Source organism: Gasterosteus aculeatus, chromosome 13 (genome assembly GCF_964276395.1).
Source record: "Gasterosteus aculeatus chromosome 13, fGasAcu3.hap1.1, whole genome shotgun sequence".
NCBI classification, from domain to species: domain Eukaryota; kingdom Metazoa; phylum Chordata; class Actinopteri; order Perciformes; family Gasterosteidae; genus Gasterosteus; species Gasterosteus aculeatus.
This window is the reverse complement of record NC_135701.1, coordinates 9,703,299-9,718,495: the sequence shown is the minus strand read 5'-3', so window position 1 is coordinate 9,718,495 and position 15,197 is coordinate 9,703,299. Positions and strand designations below refer to the sequence as shown.

At 42.7% G+C, this 15,197-nt stretch overlaps 2 protein-coding genes across 5 annotated transcripts in view; one reads left to right on the top strand and one right to left on the bottom strand.

Moving 5' to 3' along the window:
- Nucleotides 1-5,462, top strand: part of vps13a (vacuolar protein sorting 13 homolog A) — a 31,737-nt gene extending 26,275 nt beyond the window's left edge. For 2 of the 4 annotated variants that reach the window (XM_040195121.2, XM_040195120.2), the window contains 8 exons: nucleotides 333-496; nucleotides 665-710; nucleotides 867-990; nucleotides 1,836-1,950; nucleotides 3,733-3,818; nucleotides 4,046-4,169; nucleotides 4,264-4,338; nucleotides 4,486-5,462. In XM_040195121.2, the coding sequence (XP_040051055.2) occupies nucleotides 333-496; nucleotides 665-710; nucleotides 867-990; nucleotides 1,836-1,950; nucleotides 3,733-3,818; nucleotides 4,046-4,169; nucleotides 4,264-4,338; nucleotides 4,486-4,536 (785 nt within the window). In that variant the 3' untranslated portion in view covers nucleotides 4,537-5,462. Of the gene's footprint in view, nucleotides 1-332; nucleotides 497-664; nucleotides 711-866; nucleotides 991-1,835; nucleotides 1,951-3,060; nucleotides 3,508-3,732; nucleotides 3,819-4,045; nucleotides 4,170-4,263; nucleotides 4,339-4,485 lie in introns of those variants that run through there. The other 2 variants (XM_078086569.1, XM_040195123.2) reach the window with 1 other exon arrangement.
- A 510-nt stretch (nucleotides 5,463-5,972) lies between these two features.
- Nucleotides 5,973-13,898, bottom strand: LOC120830463 (guanine nucleotide-binding protein subunit alpha-14). Its single transcript, XM_040195125.2, has 7 exons — nucleotides 13,481-13,898; nucleotides 9,428-9,612; nucleotides 8,448-8,602; nucleotides 7,636-7,764; nucleotides 7,389-7,518; nucleotides 6,984-7,137; nucleotides 5,973-6,802 (listed from the first exon to the last, which is right to left on the bottom strand). Exons 1-7 carry the CDS (start codon nucleotides 13,599-13,601, stop codon nucleotides 6,612-6,614), a joined length of 1,065 nt encoding a protein of 354 aa, XP_040051059.1. The 5' UTR covers nucleotides 13,602-13,898; the 3' UTR covers nucleotides 5,973-6,611.
- Nucleotides 13,899-15,197: the final 1,299 nt, after the last annotated feature.

Sequence of the window (15,197 nt, the reverse complement as noted above, 5' to 3'; positions counted from 1 at the left end):
AATGTTTTCTTTTTGTATTTTATTTACGATTGTCCATCGCAAAGGAGTTTTCTACAGCTTTCAGTTTCCATCCAGCACTTCTTCCGTAGTGAACTTCACGCTTTACCAGTCACCTTAAAAACATGCACATGCATTCATGTACATTGATTGTCGCTCAGCTTCCCTCACTGCACATTTTATTTATGATAGAAAAAGAGGTACTTGTATGAAATGCGCTATGCAAATTAAATTTGAACAGAAAATGAAATGGCAGAGAATAACAAAAGACCTTAAAGAAGAAATAGAGCTATTAAAGAATGAATTAACGTAACTGACTCGTATGTGCCTTACAGGTGGCATAGCAGGTGCCGTCTCCAGGATAACCGGAACCATGGCGAAGGGCGTTGCTGCCATGACGATGGACGAAGAATACCAGCAGAAGAGACGAGAGGCGATGAACAGGCAACCCAGAGGCCTGAGAGAGGGGCTGACTCGGGGGGGGAAGGGATTAGTGTCCGTACGTACTCTAACCTGCGTTCATCAGCACTGTAAAATGTACCTTTGCCACATGTTTTTAAGTGCACAGATTTAAAGTCATACGTTGTCATTCAATCATTTAACTCAATAACTAGAAATGATACTAATAATACTGCTACTTGTTGATGTTGTTGTGTTCCCTTTTCAGGGTTTTGTCAGTGGAATCACAGGGATTGTTACCAAACCTATTAAAGGTAGTGATGACGTTTATGCTGATGTGGACATTGAAAGGCCAGAAAAGTGGAATAAAATTTAAATATTGGCACTATGTGTTTTACCACGTTTGTGGAACAGCATAACTGCTCTGTTTTATGGATTTTCATAAATGTGATCATGTGTTTTTTTTGCAGGAGCTCAGAAGGAGGGTGCAGCAGGCTTTTTTAAAGGTGTTGGGAAAGGCTTGGTTGGCGCAGTGGCCAGACCTACAGGAGGCATTATTGACATGGCCAGCAGCACTTTCCAAGGGATCAAGAGGTACGTGCCTACACACCAGTGTACATGTGTTAGTAGAGCATAAAAGCAATGAGAATGTGTGGTGGAAGGAAACCAAAATGACCTGAAGTGTGAGTAAGAAGTAGATTCATGCAGCAGTTGCACCAAAACAAAACCCCTGCGTGGCTCATGAAAGAAGCTTTTCACGTCGGTCTACTACGGTGGCCCTGAAGTGCAAAACACAACGGCAAATAGGAAAACACAACGACATTAACTCCTTGCCGAAAGGGGAGGGCCTTGTAGCAGGAAGCAGAGGACGCTTTCAGTCACCGGCGACTGTCTTTTAACTCTTAATCCGAAGCCTTTCGCCAGCGACGGAAAGTGACATGGAGGATTCAAATCACCGACTCCTTTAACTATTTGCACAATCGGATTCTGAAAGCTGGGAAATGCCGCTTTCTAGATATTCTGTCAATCAATAAATCAGTGGGCGCAACAGAAAGTCACGGAGAGATGGCGATGTTTTACGAGTCCGATTCCTTGGCGTGAGGAATTGTATGTGTGGCCGGAGTGCGTGACACTTGAGAGCCCTGTATCATTTCCTGTTAAAAGACAGACAGTCTGTCTGTCCAATCGGAAGGGTCTATCCTCTGCTTCCTGCTATAAGGACCTACCCTTTCCGCAAGGAGTCAATGTCGTTGTTTTCTTATTTGCCGTTGTGCTTTGCACTTCAGAGCCACCTTAGTCTATTGGTGTACATATAAATGCACACTAGTATTGTGTGCATGGTGTACATGTGACTGCACAGTAGTCCTGTGTGCATGCAGTTGTGCAGCATCCCTATTTTGTGTGTGACGGTACGTTTGCGTGTGTTGTCTCGTTTTCAGGGCCGCAGAGACTTCACAAGACGTCGCCTCGCTTCGCCATCCTCGCTTCATCCACGAAGACGGTGTCATACGACCATACAGGGAGAGCGAGGGCTTCGGAAGTCAGTTACTCCAGGTAGGAAAAAAAAACCTCCACAGTCGTAGTTAAGCAAATAACAATCGCTAAATATTCTACTGTATTTCAGAGATAAAGAAACGTTTATGTAAAATACATTTTAAAAAGTATTTTTAACCCATTATCCAATTAATCTGCTTTATTTTAAATAGTTTTTCAGCCATTGTATTGGCCTTTTTCCTTAGCGGCTCAATCTCAAGGAGTAATTCACCTTTTGGGCTGTTTTATGTTGTAAGAAGATAAATGAACTCATTGGCATCGGACACAAGTTACAGAGAACTTTCAGAACACTTTTGGGTCCAAGGAAAAGATTTACTGAGACAATTGTTTGATGTCTATTTGACTCGTGGGTCTTGTTTCTGCTGACGTTGGGCAGCAGTTGTGCTGGATGCAGCGGGTCGCCGCTTCGGCTCACGAGGGTCAGGTCAGAGCTACAACTGTGTGACTCGTAGTGAGGATTCACAGATCGGTGACAAATTAAAGTGTCCCATCGAGGTGCCCGGATGCTCCTTTTGTAAAGAATCATTTTAAAATGTCTGATTTCTACTGGAGTGTTACACTCTTACCTGCCGCTTTGACCACGACAGTGGAGAACGCCGCCCAAGGAAAACGTTTGGTTTGGTCGAGTCCCGTTGACTGCTGAGACTTTAGCACAAAAGTCATCTCCCTTTCACCCCCATCAAACCACTCTGAGCCCCACATGTCCGTCCCTTCATTTCATTTAGGATCTCCCCCTCTAATTTGTCACCCATCTGCATCGCCGGCTTCAAGCCTAGACTAGGGTTCTGTGCTGATGTGTGTTGTGTGCTCGCGCTAAAATTAAGAACCAATGACACACAAGTACAACCACATCTCATGCTTGTGTTTTATGCTTGTTAATTGGTGGTAAAACCTAAAAAATGTAATTGTCTTGATAGAAATAGAAACAACTGAATAATGCTTTGATAGAGGGAAGATGAAGCTTGCTAGAGGGAAGATGAGGCTAAACGCACCCTTGCATTGGCCTGAGGGGGTTAGATCCTTATTTGACATTTTGACGGTGGCTGTCTGAGTAAGAACGTTGTCGTCTCTCTCTGTGACCTTTACTCTTCTCTCTTGTCGTGTCTACAGAGGAGATTGGCCTACAGTGAAGGAACTGACGCTCAGGATGAGGGTGATGAGGAAGACTAGCTAGACTCTAGAAGTGAAAGCTGTAGTGTGGCGTCAGAAGCTGTGTCAGTGATGGCGTTATAGTTTACCTTTTGAAAGATTTGACCAAACCAAAGAAACGCCATGGAGTAATTTGTGGGATTCTGAGGGATTCTTTGTCTTTTTCTTTTGTCCTTTTTCTTTTTAAGTGTCTTTTATGTTTATCATTCGTCATTGATCATCGCATTTTTCTTTCATCTTATCCTTGCCACCCACAAAGGAAACATTTCATCTTGTTGTTTAGACATTCATCACTGTCAAAGCACTCTCATAGTCACAGTCTACTTTCTTTGTTGCGTAATCCTTGTTTTGTTGTTGTCATTCACAGCCCTCTATCTATCAATAAAATGTTCACACTTCTGCCTGCAATTATTGTTATCTTTGTTTCATCCCATCATCCCTCACCCCCTCACAATGTTTCCACTCTTTTTCCAGATGTCTGTTATTGTTAATATTATTTACAGTATGCAGCTGGAACATGTTTTTTCTGTTTATATAAATACTTTGGAACGCACACAATTCGGTATCTTGCTAGTTGTTTTTTTTAGTATTGGTCTCTAAGAATTTTCACTCACTTTCTTCCTTTTCATTCAGAAAATTGAGAATGGACGTTTTGCCAAGTACAGGTACTTTGCTCACGCGAAGGTCAATGAGTCCGACTTCCTCATGATCACCAAGAGGTGAGTTTGCTAGTTTCTCTTTTTTGTGCGTTGGGGCACTGCATTTAGTTTTACTGTCATGTTCACAAACCCCCGTGACTAAGTAATCTCAGTAGATCCAAATGGTTGTGTGGATTTAATCTGTTGTGTTTTTGTAAATAGTTTATAACAATGCCGTGCTTTTTATTAAAGGCTGCAGAAATGAATCATATTTGACATATTTACTTTTTTTGTATGGTTTGTTCCAGGGGAATATTCTTTGTGACTCAAGGCACGTTTGGCCAGCAGACGTGTGAGTGGCAGTATCTGTTCGAAGAGTTCACCAAGGATCCAATCATTGTAGAGAACAAGCGACTTCGCATCGAGGCCAAGGTACAATGGACAACTGAGGTTCACTTTGTCCCCATAGGAAACTTCTTTTATTAACATTTGTAGCACAGTTTAAAAGTATAATTTTGTTGTGCAGGAGAGAGTGAAATCTGTCTTCCATGCCAAGGAGTTTGGGAAGATCATAAACTTCAAAGATGCTAAGATAGCCAAGGTGAGTGAAGCAAAGAAATGTTTCTATGTTAATATATGGATACGTTATTTAATATTCTGTTCAAACTATTCCAATTGTTGTCATGGAAACTTGTGTTTCTGTATGTGTCCACAAAAATGAGTTCCAACTTTACTTCTTGGTTTTCAGTGGGTTCTTGCCAGATTGGACGATGCAAGAGACAGTTTACCCAAATACTGAATCATCAGAGCAAGGATTTAAAATAATTTAGCGAAAGAAAATGCACACAAAGTCTGTGCGTGTCAGTGCCTTTGTTCTTTACTGCATGCCACTTTGGTTCACCTGCATACGTGAGTCATGGTGAACAATGCTCTATGGTGACTGTTGGTGGATAAAAGAGTGCGTGCGTGCGTGTGTGTGTGTGTGTGTGTGTGTGTGCGTGCGTGCGTGCGTGCGTGCGTGCGTGCGTGCGTGTGTGTGTGTGTGTGTGTGTGTGTGTGCATGCCTACTGAAGTGCTAGAATTGGACAGCTGCCATTAATTGACCCACAGAAGCTCTGAATACACCGAACCAAACATCGTCTCACTGCTTTCGCTCTGATCGCACACATCTTTTCGCAACACAAAGTCGATTTTTAAGGATTTCTTATAAAAGATAATAAAGGGAAACTAATTAACATTTTTGAGTGTGACTGTCTCACACATTTAAAATGTGCTGTTTTCAAACTCATTTTCTTTTACATCCACTTGATATGTTTCTCTTCCTGTTGTCATACATGTCTGCTTAATGACACTTCCATGGGTCACTGCATGTTATTTTTATACCATATTGTCAAGCTGTACATTTATCTAATGTATTATCCTATATCTGATGTATATAACCATCAAACACAATAGTCTGTATTATGTGGTTACAGATTGTCATTTTGTGTTTTTTAGGTTTTTATACTCCACATATGCAATGCCAACTATGTTGATGACTTATGCAGAGAAAAGTAAATTAAATTAATGCAAATTGTAACTGCTTCCTTTACTTTTACTTTGGTGTACATTTGTTGATTTTGGTTTGAGGTGTATCATAGTTTAATATTACCTAATATTTCTGTTGCCAGTCATTTTTTTTCCCCCCACTCTTTGAAAAAAATAATAAAATGTGTTTTAAATGTACCTCTTGTACGCTGAAAGTCTCGAGCTCACAAATTACTGCACATTAGGAAATAGACATACAAACATTGTGGCGTTTAGGGCCCTTCTTGCCCAGAAGAATATTGCTACATTGGAAATCAACAAATCTACCAAATGCGTCTGTTTTTACTGACCTGATGCAATTTAGCCAACTAGAGAAAATAAAATACTCGCTTAGGGGGTTAATCTGGGACAATGGCCAATACCCTGTGGTAACCCCCTGGTTTATAGTGGCATTTCACGTTATTGGGCCGAATGTGCTTGTAGATGGGATGATCTACTGTAGAGGTGTAATACTCTAGAAGTGAAAATAATAAAAAACGGCGTTACAAGGGGAACCTTTTTCTGCAATTCTAGGAGTGTGTGTGTGCCAGGTACGTTGTTGGTTTGTTCATGTTAACAAAAACAGAAAAAAGCCATGGAACCGTAACCCAAAGTACATGTTTACTGTATTCTGTGTGCCAATATTCCTAATAATAAAGAAAAAAAAGATTTAAATTAACTATCATTCTTTATTGAAAATACCATAAATATAACTTTCATTTCTACAGAGAATAAACCGTTGAAAAGAACCTTCTAAAGCACAACTTGGATTATTTACATCTCGACACACTGTGAGATTGGTGTGCTCACTGTGCGCTCACTGTCCTGAGTAAATGAGGCACTTGCAGACACCTCTGGTTCAGTGTTAGAAAATACAATCTACACAATATAAAAATGCCGGTAATTAAAGTGATTCTTGCAGCTATTGCATGAGCAGAAATTGTATATTTGGATCCTTTTTATTTTTATAACTATTTTAACTGTAATAAAAGTATCCCGCACAATATTACTTCATACTAAATTTCACATTCTTACTTCTACTTCAAAGTGTCACTTTCTTACAGCACATTTCTAAAATAGGAACTACAAAACACAAAGTCTGCATTTCAGAAATTATAATTTAGAAAATCGTTTGTTATGTAGGTTGGTTACCTGTTTGTATTTCCTTTTTCCGAATTGTTACAGGCACAAAAAAGTAAAAAAATGTTTTTCATTGGACCCAATTGTTCTCTTTTTAAGAAGCTTAAGTAACAAGCACTTTGTTTTAAAGTAACTCTCTTCTCTCGGCTCACATCTGTCTTGCTCCTCTCACACCAGATTGAACTCCTTCAGGTTGTGTCTGAGGATGGTGTCTTTAACAGCCACGAAGACGAAGCGGATGTTCTCTGTGTCGGTGGCGCAGGTGAAGTGAGGGTACACCGCCTTGTCTTTGTCCGGGTTTTGTTCATTGTACATTTTCAGGATGAATTCTTGTGCCGCTGTCGCGTCCTGCTGAGGTCCTGCAATTTTGGTTTGTTGTTTAGGTAAAATTTCAAGAAATTCAAAAAAAATCTTTTCTGGTCTCTGAGAGACCAAATGGCATAAAAAATATAAGGGCATGCAAGTTCAGATAGTGTTTCTCACTTCGGCACCTAGGTGGGTTGGAGGGTTGAAACATAAAGAAAAAGAAAATGTAAATACCTGTGAATTCAGGGAAGTAGGTGGCTACATGAGAGTGCATGATCTTCTCCTTGAGGATGTCGGTCTTGTTGAGGAAGAGTATGACGGAGGCGCGCTGGAACCAGGGATAAGTTATGATGGTTTTGAACAGAGCCTTGCTCTCCTCCATACGGTTCTGAAATCAGAATTGCAGCAAATAAAGAGGCAACAAATGAAGATCTAGTTCTAAAGTTGTAGCACTCAAATTGTACCTATATTGGCTCTTATCTGTAACAAGTTGTAAATTGTCTAATTTGATGAAATTGCACTTATGGTAGGAATGCACTTATTGAAAGTGGCTTTGGATAAAAGCGTCAGCTAAACTACACGTGACGTAACGTGCCGGGCGAGAGTCCGGGACGCGATCCGCTGGTGGGCTGTTCTCACCTCGTTGTCGCACTCGGCCAGCACCTGGTCGTACTCGCTGAGCGCCACCAGGAAGATGATGGAGGTGACGTCCTCAAAGCAGTGGATCCATTTCCTCCTCTCGGACCTCTGACCCCCCACGTCCACCATCCTGCAGGGACAACGACGATACTAACACAAAAGGTATGCGACATAAACCTGCAGTGGCTCCTGTTCCCAGGCAGCACACACGAGACGGGTCCTGCTGCACTGGTGCGTGACAGCTCACCTGAAGATAACGTTATCCATGTCAAAGGGGTACTCGATGATGCCCGTGGTCGGCACTCGGACTCTGAGGATGTCCTGCAGGTCGGGTATATAAGAGGGTTGAGAAATGCGATCCAGGTCGGTGAGATAGCTGAAAAAAGAGAATCAGTACAATAAGAGGAAATCTCATGGAATTTAAAATCAAAAGCAATAAGGTACCAGAGGCTGTACTTTATCGTCCAATAATGTAACAGAACTAAAAGCTTTTGTTTAGTTTTATCTGGATCAACGGCGGTCCAAAAGAAAAAGGATCATTAATTATGTTAATTTGTGTTCCAGTACGAGCAGGTGCTGGTCTGTGTTGTCAAAACACAGCTGCCAGATTGACACGGAAAGATACAAAGGGAGGGTTTTTATGCATTTAGGTGTGAATGCTCAAGCCTTCTCACCAATACATCTGGTGCAGAATTACAGAGTTTTTTCCATACTTATTTTTGTTGTGCTCTGTCAACTTTCTAAGAATCAGCGTAATCAAAATAATTATTTTGGAATAAGGTCATATAGTTGATATAACGCAACATATCGTCAGTGTCTTCAAAGTCAGCTGCAGCCTCGCAGATTACAATGCAAAGCAGTTATAACACAATCACAATATTTTAATAAACCATAATCAATTCATGCAGTGCGTGTCAGAGGTGTCAAACTGAGCGGTTTGATATTTAGCGCTTTACCTCGTTATTTTCTTCACCTTCTATAACATCTGTGCACTACTTGGCACAGCTGGAGAGCATAATAGAATCTCAACAAGTTACACTTTGTGTGTCCAATGCTCACTATTTGGTGGAGTCGGACAGCTGGTATTCTCTGCGTCTTTCGTAGCACTCCAGTATCCCTGCGTCCTCCCACAGACTCCTCAGTGCCGCCGCAAGGCTTTGATCAAACTCCTCCACCTTGTCCACCTCCACATCCAGAACCGAGTTTGCATGGCTCTGTGTGGACACACACACACACACACACACACAATTAGAGAATGGTTCATTAACACTTCCTTAAATCGACTAAATGCTAAGACACGCAGCTGAGTGTGACCTAATGTGAAGATTGTTTATTAAATGAACTGCACAAATAAAGTGAGTCTCAATAAAAGGAGGCTGAGTAAACTGTTCACTTAATATACAAATCAATCTGAACAAACAGAGACCACGTGGGACTAAACAGCAGCATCCGGGAGGTCAGTGTAAATATGTTAAACATAAAGTAAATAGTCACAAAATGTAGCAGAGTACCACTTCAAACAAATCATAGCAAATAAGATTAAATCCACACAATAAAATGCACATGCAAGATGCTTCTCTGTCACCGTGTCTCCCCTTTCAGCACAGCAGAAACATAAACAGGTCTGTGCAATTGACTTATTAAAAACTACTACTACCATGTGATGGATGAGGGAAAACAGTAGTTGCCTCTAATGTCTGCGTGCACTTGATCACGGTCCCTTCCCCACGTTGGAACGCGTGATTGGACTAATTGTCCCTCGCCAAACAAGACAAATCAGTCCCCTGACCAAAGCTGGTCTCAGGGGGGGTGAATCACCACGATGAAACGCGCGGGTGAGCTTCCGCCCCCTTTTTATAGGCCCCGCCCCTTAACCTGGGTCCTAACACAGGGGGGGGGGGGGGGGGGGGGGGCGTTTACCTGCCTCGCCTCACTGAGAAAAAGACACTTGAGAGCAGCTTAAAACTGCAAAACAAAGCCAAACATTTAGCAAAATAAACCTGGACGCCAAACAGACGTGGGAGGAAAAGAAGCGCTACCTTGTTCTGGGGATTAGTGAAAGAAATCCCGAGCGCCTCCATGGCTCGGACCATGGCCTGCATGGAGGTGAAGATATTCTGGTAGACCAGTTTGGCGTAGCTCCTCTTGTCGTCATCTGTGTATCCTCCTCCGTGGATAATCCTCATTTGTTTGACGAAGGTACTCTTTCCACTCTCTCCAGTACCTGTTGAATACCACGAGGCTTAAATCCACTCATGTCTTTTCACACTCATCCGTCTGTTTCTGCGCAGCTTGACACTAAGAGTGAAGTTGGAGTTTGATACAATATTGTGGGGTTCTTTTGTATTCAAATGTGCAATAGAGCGTGTTTTGGACAAACAGAGACACTAAAAAAGGCCGGCCCACTACATTTACGACAATACATTATAAATGCACTACCTCACATGTTTGCTGTCTCTGTTTAACACGCACAAACACACACATCAGATTATCAGTCAGTCAAGTTCATCTCTCCTCCTCACAGCTCAAGCTCATAGTTTTCACATTCAGGCCACACATGGCTGAATATATTTGTTTAACAAATGTTTGTTTATTACCAGATCTGAATATTGGAAGGTCTCACTCTTGTGCGAACTTGTCCACCTGCGCGCGTGTCCCTGCGCGTCATCAACGTGAGTTGAAGCTCAGTGGGGACTGGTGACGGGCACCAGCACCCTCCTGGTTTCCTGGCTCTTTTGCATGGCATCCTGAATGCTTGAGATTTTACATCTTAGCAAACAAGGCTTAGACAAATCGCCTGCATTTGAATGTGCCTTGTTTACAAGTCAAGTTTCTTGGAGACGAGGAGGATCGGGCAAGACGGGCAGGTAAATACCGAGATGGAGGCAAATCTGGTTCAGGCAAAGTCTGCTGTGCTTCACTTGTTCAGAGAGAGAACGAGTGCACATACCCTCTCTCTCTCTCTCTCTCTCTCTCTCTCTCTCTCTCTCTCTCTCTCTCTCTCTCAGCTGGGATGGAAGTAGGATTTCAGTCACTAGTAGGATTCATGTGAGGTGATGAAGTTCATTCTTATTGAGACAAATCTGTCTCTAATGTTACATTTGGGTTAATTATTTCTGTGGCTTTAACATCAAACTTTTCTTTTTTTTGTTTCTCACATTTGGAGCTGATGTGTAGTCAAATGTAAACACAAAGGATCAGCTTTTTTATTCATCTCTATGTCAGTATAATAATAGATAATTTAACAATCTGATGACAAACATTTCAATAACCAACCAACTTAAAAACTGCAGTGTTGTTCACATTAGTAAATTAAGCTCTAAGCTCATTTGTTGGCCTAACACTCATTTTTGCCTTATGACCATCGTGTGTTGCTTTTATATCATAAAGTTCTCTCTAAAATTAATAAAAACACATATAAATTGATTCCTGAATTGCATGAAGTACTGTTTAAGTTTTCAAAATTGAAATACTTAAAGCGGTACAGATATCCTCCTTAATGACAATTTTACTTTGTTATGGGGATGTGAACATGTGTGTGTCTGTACATGAACAGCAGTGTGTCTTTGTGCACATCTGTGTGTGTGTGTGTGTGTGTGTGTGTGCATGTCAGAGTTGTGCAGGGTGGTGACTTTCAGTTTACCTGTGGGTGATGAACGCTGACCACACACACACACACACACACAGAAACAATGAACCACAAACATAACGTCACACACTTCCTTGTGAGGCCGACTCTGTGAATGATTGCCAAGAAGAAAAACTACAATGACACTTTGCCCTCATAGCGGTCTTTTTAGTTTTGAAACTGAGATTTAGATTAAGCCATGAATTATATGGATTATAAATTAAAATAGTTGTACTATTTTTTTTTCTACTATTTTTTAAACAATTATTTATGATCAACTACAATCAAATTATATTTGAAAGCTTTATCTGAGACGTTGTCTTGGTTATACATTATTTCTTTGGGTTATTCACACACATATTTTTGTATTTGATTCCATGTCACTGTGTGACTTTAGAGTTATACATTTATGATGCACATGTGGTTACCTTAATCATTTTACATAGATGTGTTGAGTAATGTCAACACAATATTTCAGTTACTTGGTTTCTGTTTGACTTGTCCTCTGTGAATGAGAGTGAAAAAAAGGGAACGCAATAAAATATCATATATAATAATATATTAAAAGAATTACGCAAACTTACTGAGGGAGGTTTTGTAAGAAAATGAGGGGCACAAAAGAAACTCTTGTAGCTGTTTTTTAACAGCCATTACACAGAAAAAAAACCTCGTTTGAAGCCGTTTAAACGCATGCATTTCATCAGTGTGCTCGCTCAGCGGAGTCTACACTTTAAATATGTTTTCTCAGGCACAACAGCTGTTTAAACTACGTTAAGCTGTAGAGCTACGTACTTTTTTCAGCAAAGCAACCTTTACTCTCTCAACCCACTGAACATAATGACCAATAGCTGTTTGTGTAATGTACTGTGTGTGTGTGTGCGTGCGTCGTCTGGATGGACAGCAGGAAGTGTTGCTGTTGATCTTTGATTCTGGTTCTCTCCCACTCGTCCTCTCCGGGGACCCGGCGGTGGTCCTAATGAAGCCCACAGAGAGGTCTGAGGCGCTCCCATCACATAAATACGTTTTATTCTTACAGTCATTCCCACGTATTGAAGGTGACGGATGACTTTTGTCACCTTGTTACAAAGCACAGTTCTCAGTTCAGGCTCTTGAAAATAGTGTGTTTTCAACGTCAAAGCGTTTACACTCAACTGCGCTTCGACATCCGAGTCATCTTTTTTCTGGTGATGTCATACACAAATTTCTCCTAATCAGACAATTTGTTATAGTAATGACAATAATGATAAAGGTGTATACACCGATGGACCAAGCAAAAGCAGAATAATCCAAAGACATTATACTGTGGCAGCCAAACAGGGCGACAAAAGCAAAACAACGGTAAACTATAAAACAGCTACACAAACAGGTTTCGCAGCATTCTGAATGCATTTTGCTTGAACAGGACGCAGATGTACTTTAGAAGTCGTCATCAAACTGTTGTAATCCCGGCAGCTGTGATAGTAACTTTGTTCTCCCGCACATCGGTGAACTGAAGCAGCTCGCGTTGTACACGTGTAATCTCCCATTCAGTGAGGAGAAAAAAAACATTTTCAAGCCAAATCAAACAGGGCCGGACCCAATTCCGGCCCTGTTTGAGGGAGCAGCAAAACCTCTATTTCTGTGCGGCGCAGGACAACATTTGCATGACCTTTGCATGAGGTGCGCCCGCAGCAGCTAGTTATGGCTTTCTCTCACACCACTGGGCCGAGGCCTCGACAGCGGCTCCCGTCCCCCGGGGGGCTCACACTGCTGCAGTGAAACAGGTTTTGTCCAGAGCCATGGCCATAATGATGATAATGATGATGAGTCATGGATGGAGTGTTTGTGTTTAAGATGCGATGTGGAAACTCACCCAAAGCTGCTTGGGTGAACGTGGGACCCAGTATCATAAATACGGAGGTAAGGTTTAAGCCTATAGAGCTGTTTCTCAACCAGTAGGCAAGCAAGTCTGCACTTTAGGATCTCTAACTCTGCCAATCAGCTGTTAGGGGCAATGTGTGAACATCAAATTCATAACCCCCCACCCATCCACACACACATACACTAGTTGTTTTCCTGCAACTCCCCCTTTCTTACTGCAGGATGAGGCTGTGGTTTGTGCCAACAAAGGGTGAGAAAACGCCCAAATGACACCAGCCCATTATGGAGCGAACACAGGGACTCCACGGGGAAACAGATTAGGCAGTGCGCTACCATTAGTCTCTGTAGACATGCTGTGAGGATGCGGGACAGCGAGCGCGCGCTGCACCACATCCGCAGACCACGCGCGCATCTCAAAAGACAGAGTAGGCTGCGTGACCAGGCGTGACCAGGCGTGACCAGGTGTGACCAGGTGTTACGCGCAGCAGCATTTGTTGATTTTTCCGTCTGTAGTTTACCCCACGCGGTCACCGTGTACACCCTCCGGTCCCCCTCCAGACCCCCCCCCCCCCCCCCCCCCCCAGGTGTGATTCCTGATGCTCACCCAACAGCAGCAGCTTCAGCTCCCTGCGAGAGTCCTTCTTGTCCCTGCGGAGCTGCTTCTCGATCTCCTCGTTGATCCTCTGGTTCTCTCTGTCCTCCGCCGACACACAGCACCCGGCCATCGTTCACACTCAACAAGCAGCTTCTTTATTTTCTGTCACCGTTTAAAATGCGTAAAGGGTCGTTCAGGTTCCTCTCCGCTCCTCTCTCAAAGTCAGTGGGAATAGACGCAGAGCATCTTTAATGCTTCTTCTTCTTTCTCTCAAGTAGAGAAAAGTGTTTTAATTTCCCGCGGATAAAACAGATAATCCTTCTATTAAAGGAGGTAAAGTCCAGAGACCTTATTAATTCTTCCTTCCTCTTTGTCCCTAAATAAGAGCCGTTGACCCTATCAGATAAGGCACTGCGGTCGGTCTGAGGCGGGACGCCACTTGTTGAACTTTATTTCAAGGGGGCGTGACCACGCCAAGATTATGTCGGGGGGCGTGGCCCCGCGTAAATTTATTCAAACGGGCGAGGTCCCGCGGAACTTGTGTCAGGAGGGGCGTGGCCACGCGGAACATGTGTCAGGAGGGGTGTGGTCCGGCTGAACTTGTGTCAGGAGGGGTGTGGTCCGGCTGAACTTGTGTCAGGAGGGGTGTGGTCCGGCTGAACTTGTGTCAGGAGGGGTGTGGTCCGGCTGAACTTGTGTCAGGAGGGGCGTGGCCACGCGGAACATGTGTCAGGAGGGGTGTGGTCCGGCTGAACTTGTGTCAGGAGGGGTGTGGTCCGGCTGAACTTGTGTCAGGGGGGGGGGGGGGCGTGGCCCCGCCGGCCGCAGACAGAAAGCCACACATGATGTCTTCCGCCTGGAACGCGATGAATTACCACAACGAGGACCACTCGTGCTTTAAGTAAGCTACAACAACGAAAAAAAGCCAGGAAGTGGACGAGCTGTAGGCCCGGCCTGGATAAACCGGCCCTGATGATGGCATTACCATCTGCTTTGATCGCTTTCTTGGCAAATGTACACACATTGGGAGCTTTCTCTGTATTTTCGCGGCCCCACAGGAAGAGACACGGAGGTGTCGACGGCGCTTCGGTTCATGTCTGCGCTCTGCTGTGTCTCCTGGCGGCCACTAGGGGGCAGGAGGGCCAACTGAGTGGGAATGCATTGGTGTGTGATTGTATTCTGGCTCTTAGCTTTTTCAACAGTGTTAAACAAAGAAAAAGAGAAATTGCATTCAGTTTTATTTCATAGCGCAATCAGTAATGAATTATGTATAGATATATTTGTGTTGTCAAATAAATAAGCATAACGATAAAAAGATAAACATAATTAATACAATGTTGGGTTATAATTGTAGATTTTTTTTTTACAATAAGACAATAAGAGTTGTTGTGGAGCAAACTAAATAAATTACATTCATGTTGGACAAACCTCATAACTATAATGTAAGTGGTGCTCATATAAGAATGATTTTATTTTAAAAAGACTGAGGCTCAAAATAAAAATTAGCGTCTCACTTGAATCTTTTGAATCCCTGTGTGAATTCAGGCCTTGATTACTTCAGTATAAGTGATACACATAAATGCTAATGATAACAGTAAATATGAATGTGTATGCACCCTGACCTTAACCAGTCCTTGTCCTCATTCATCTACACACTAAAATATATTAATGGGTTATGAGCGTGGAGTTGAGGTAGAGAGACAACCTTGAAAAAATAACCACAAGC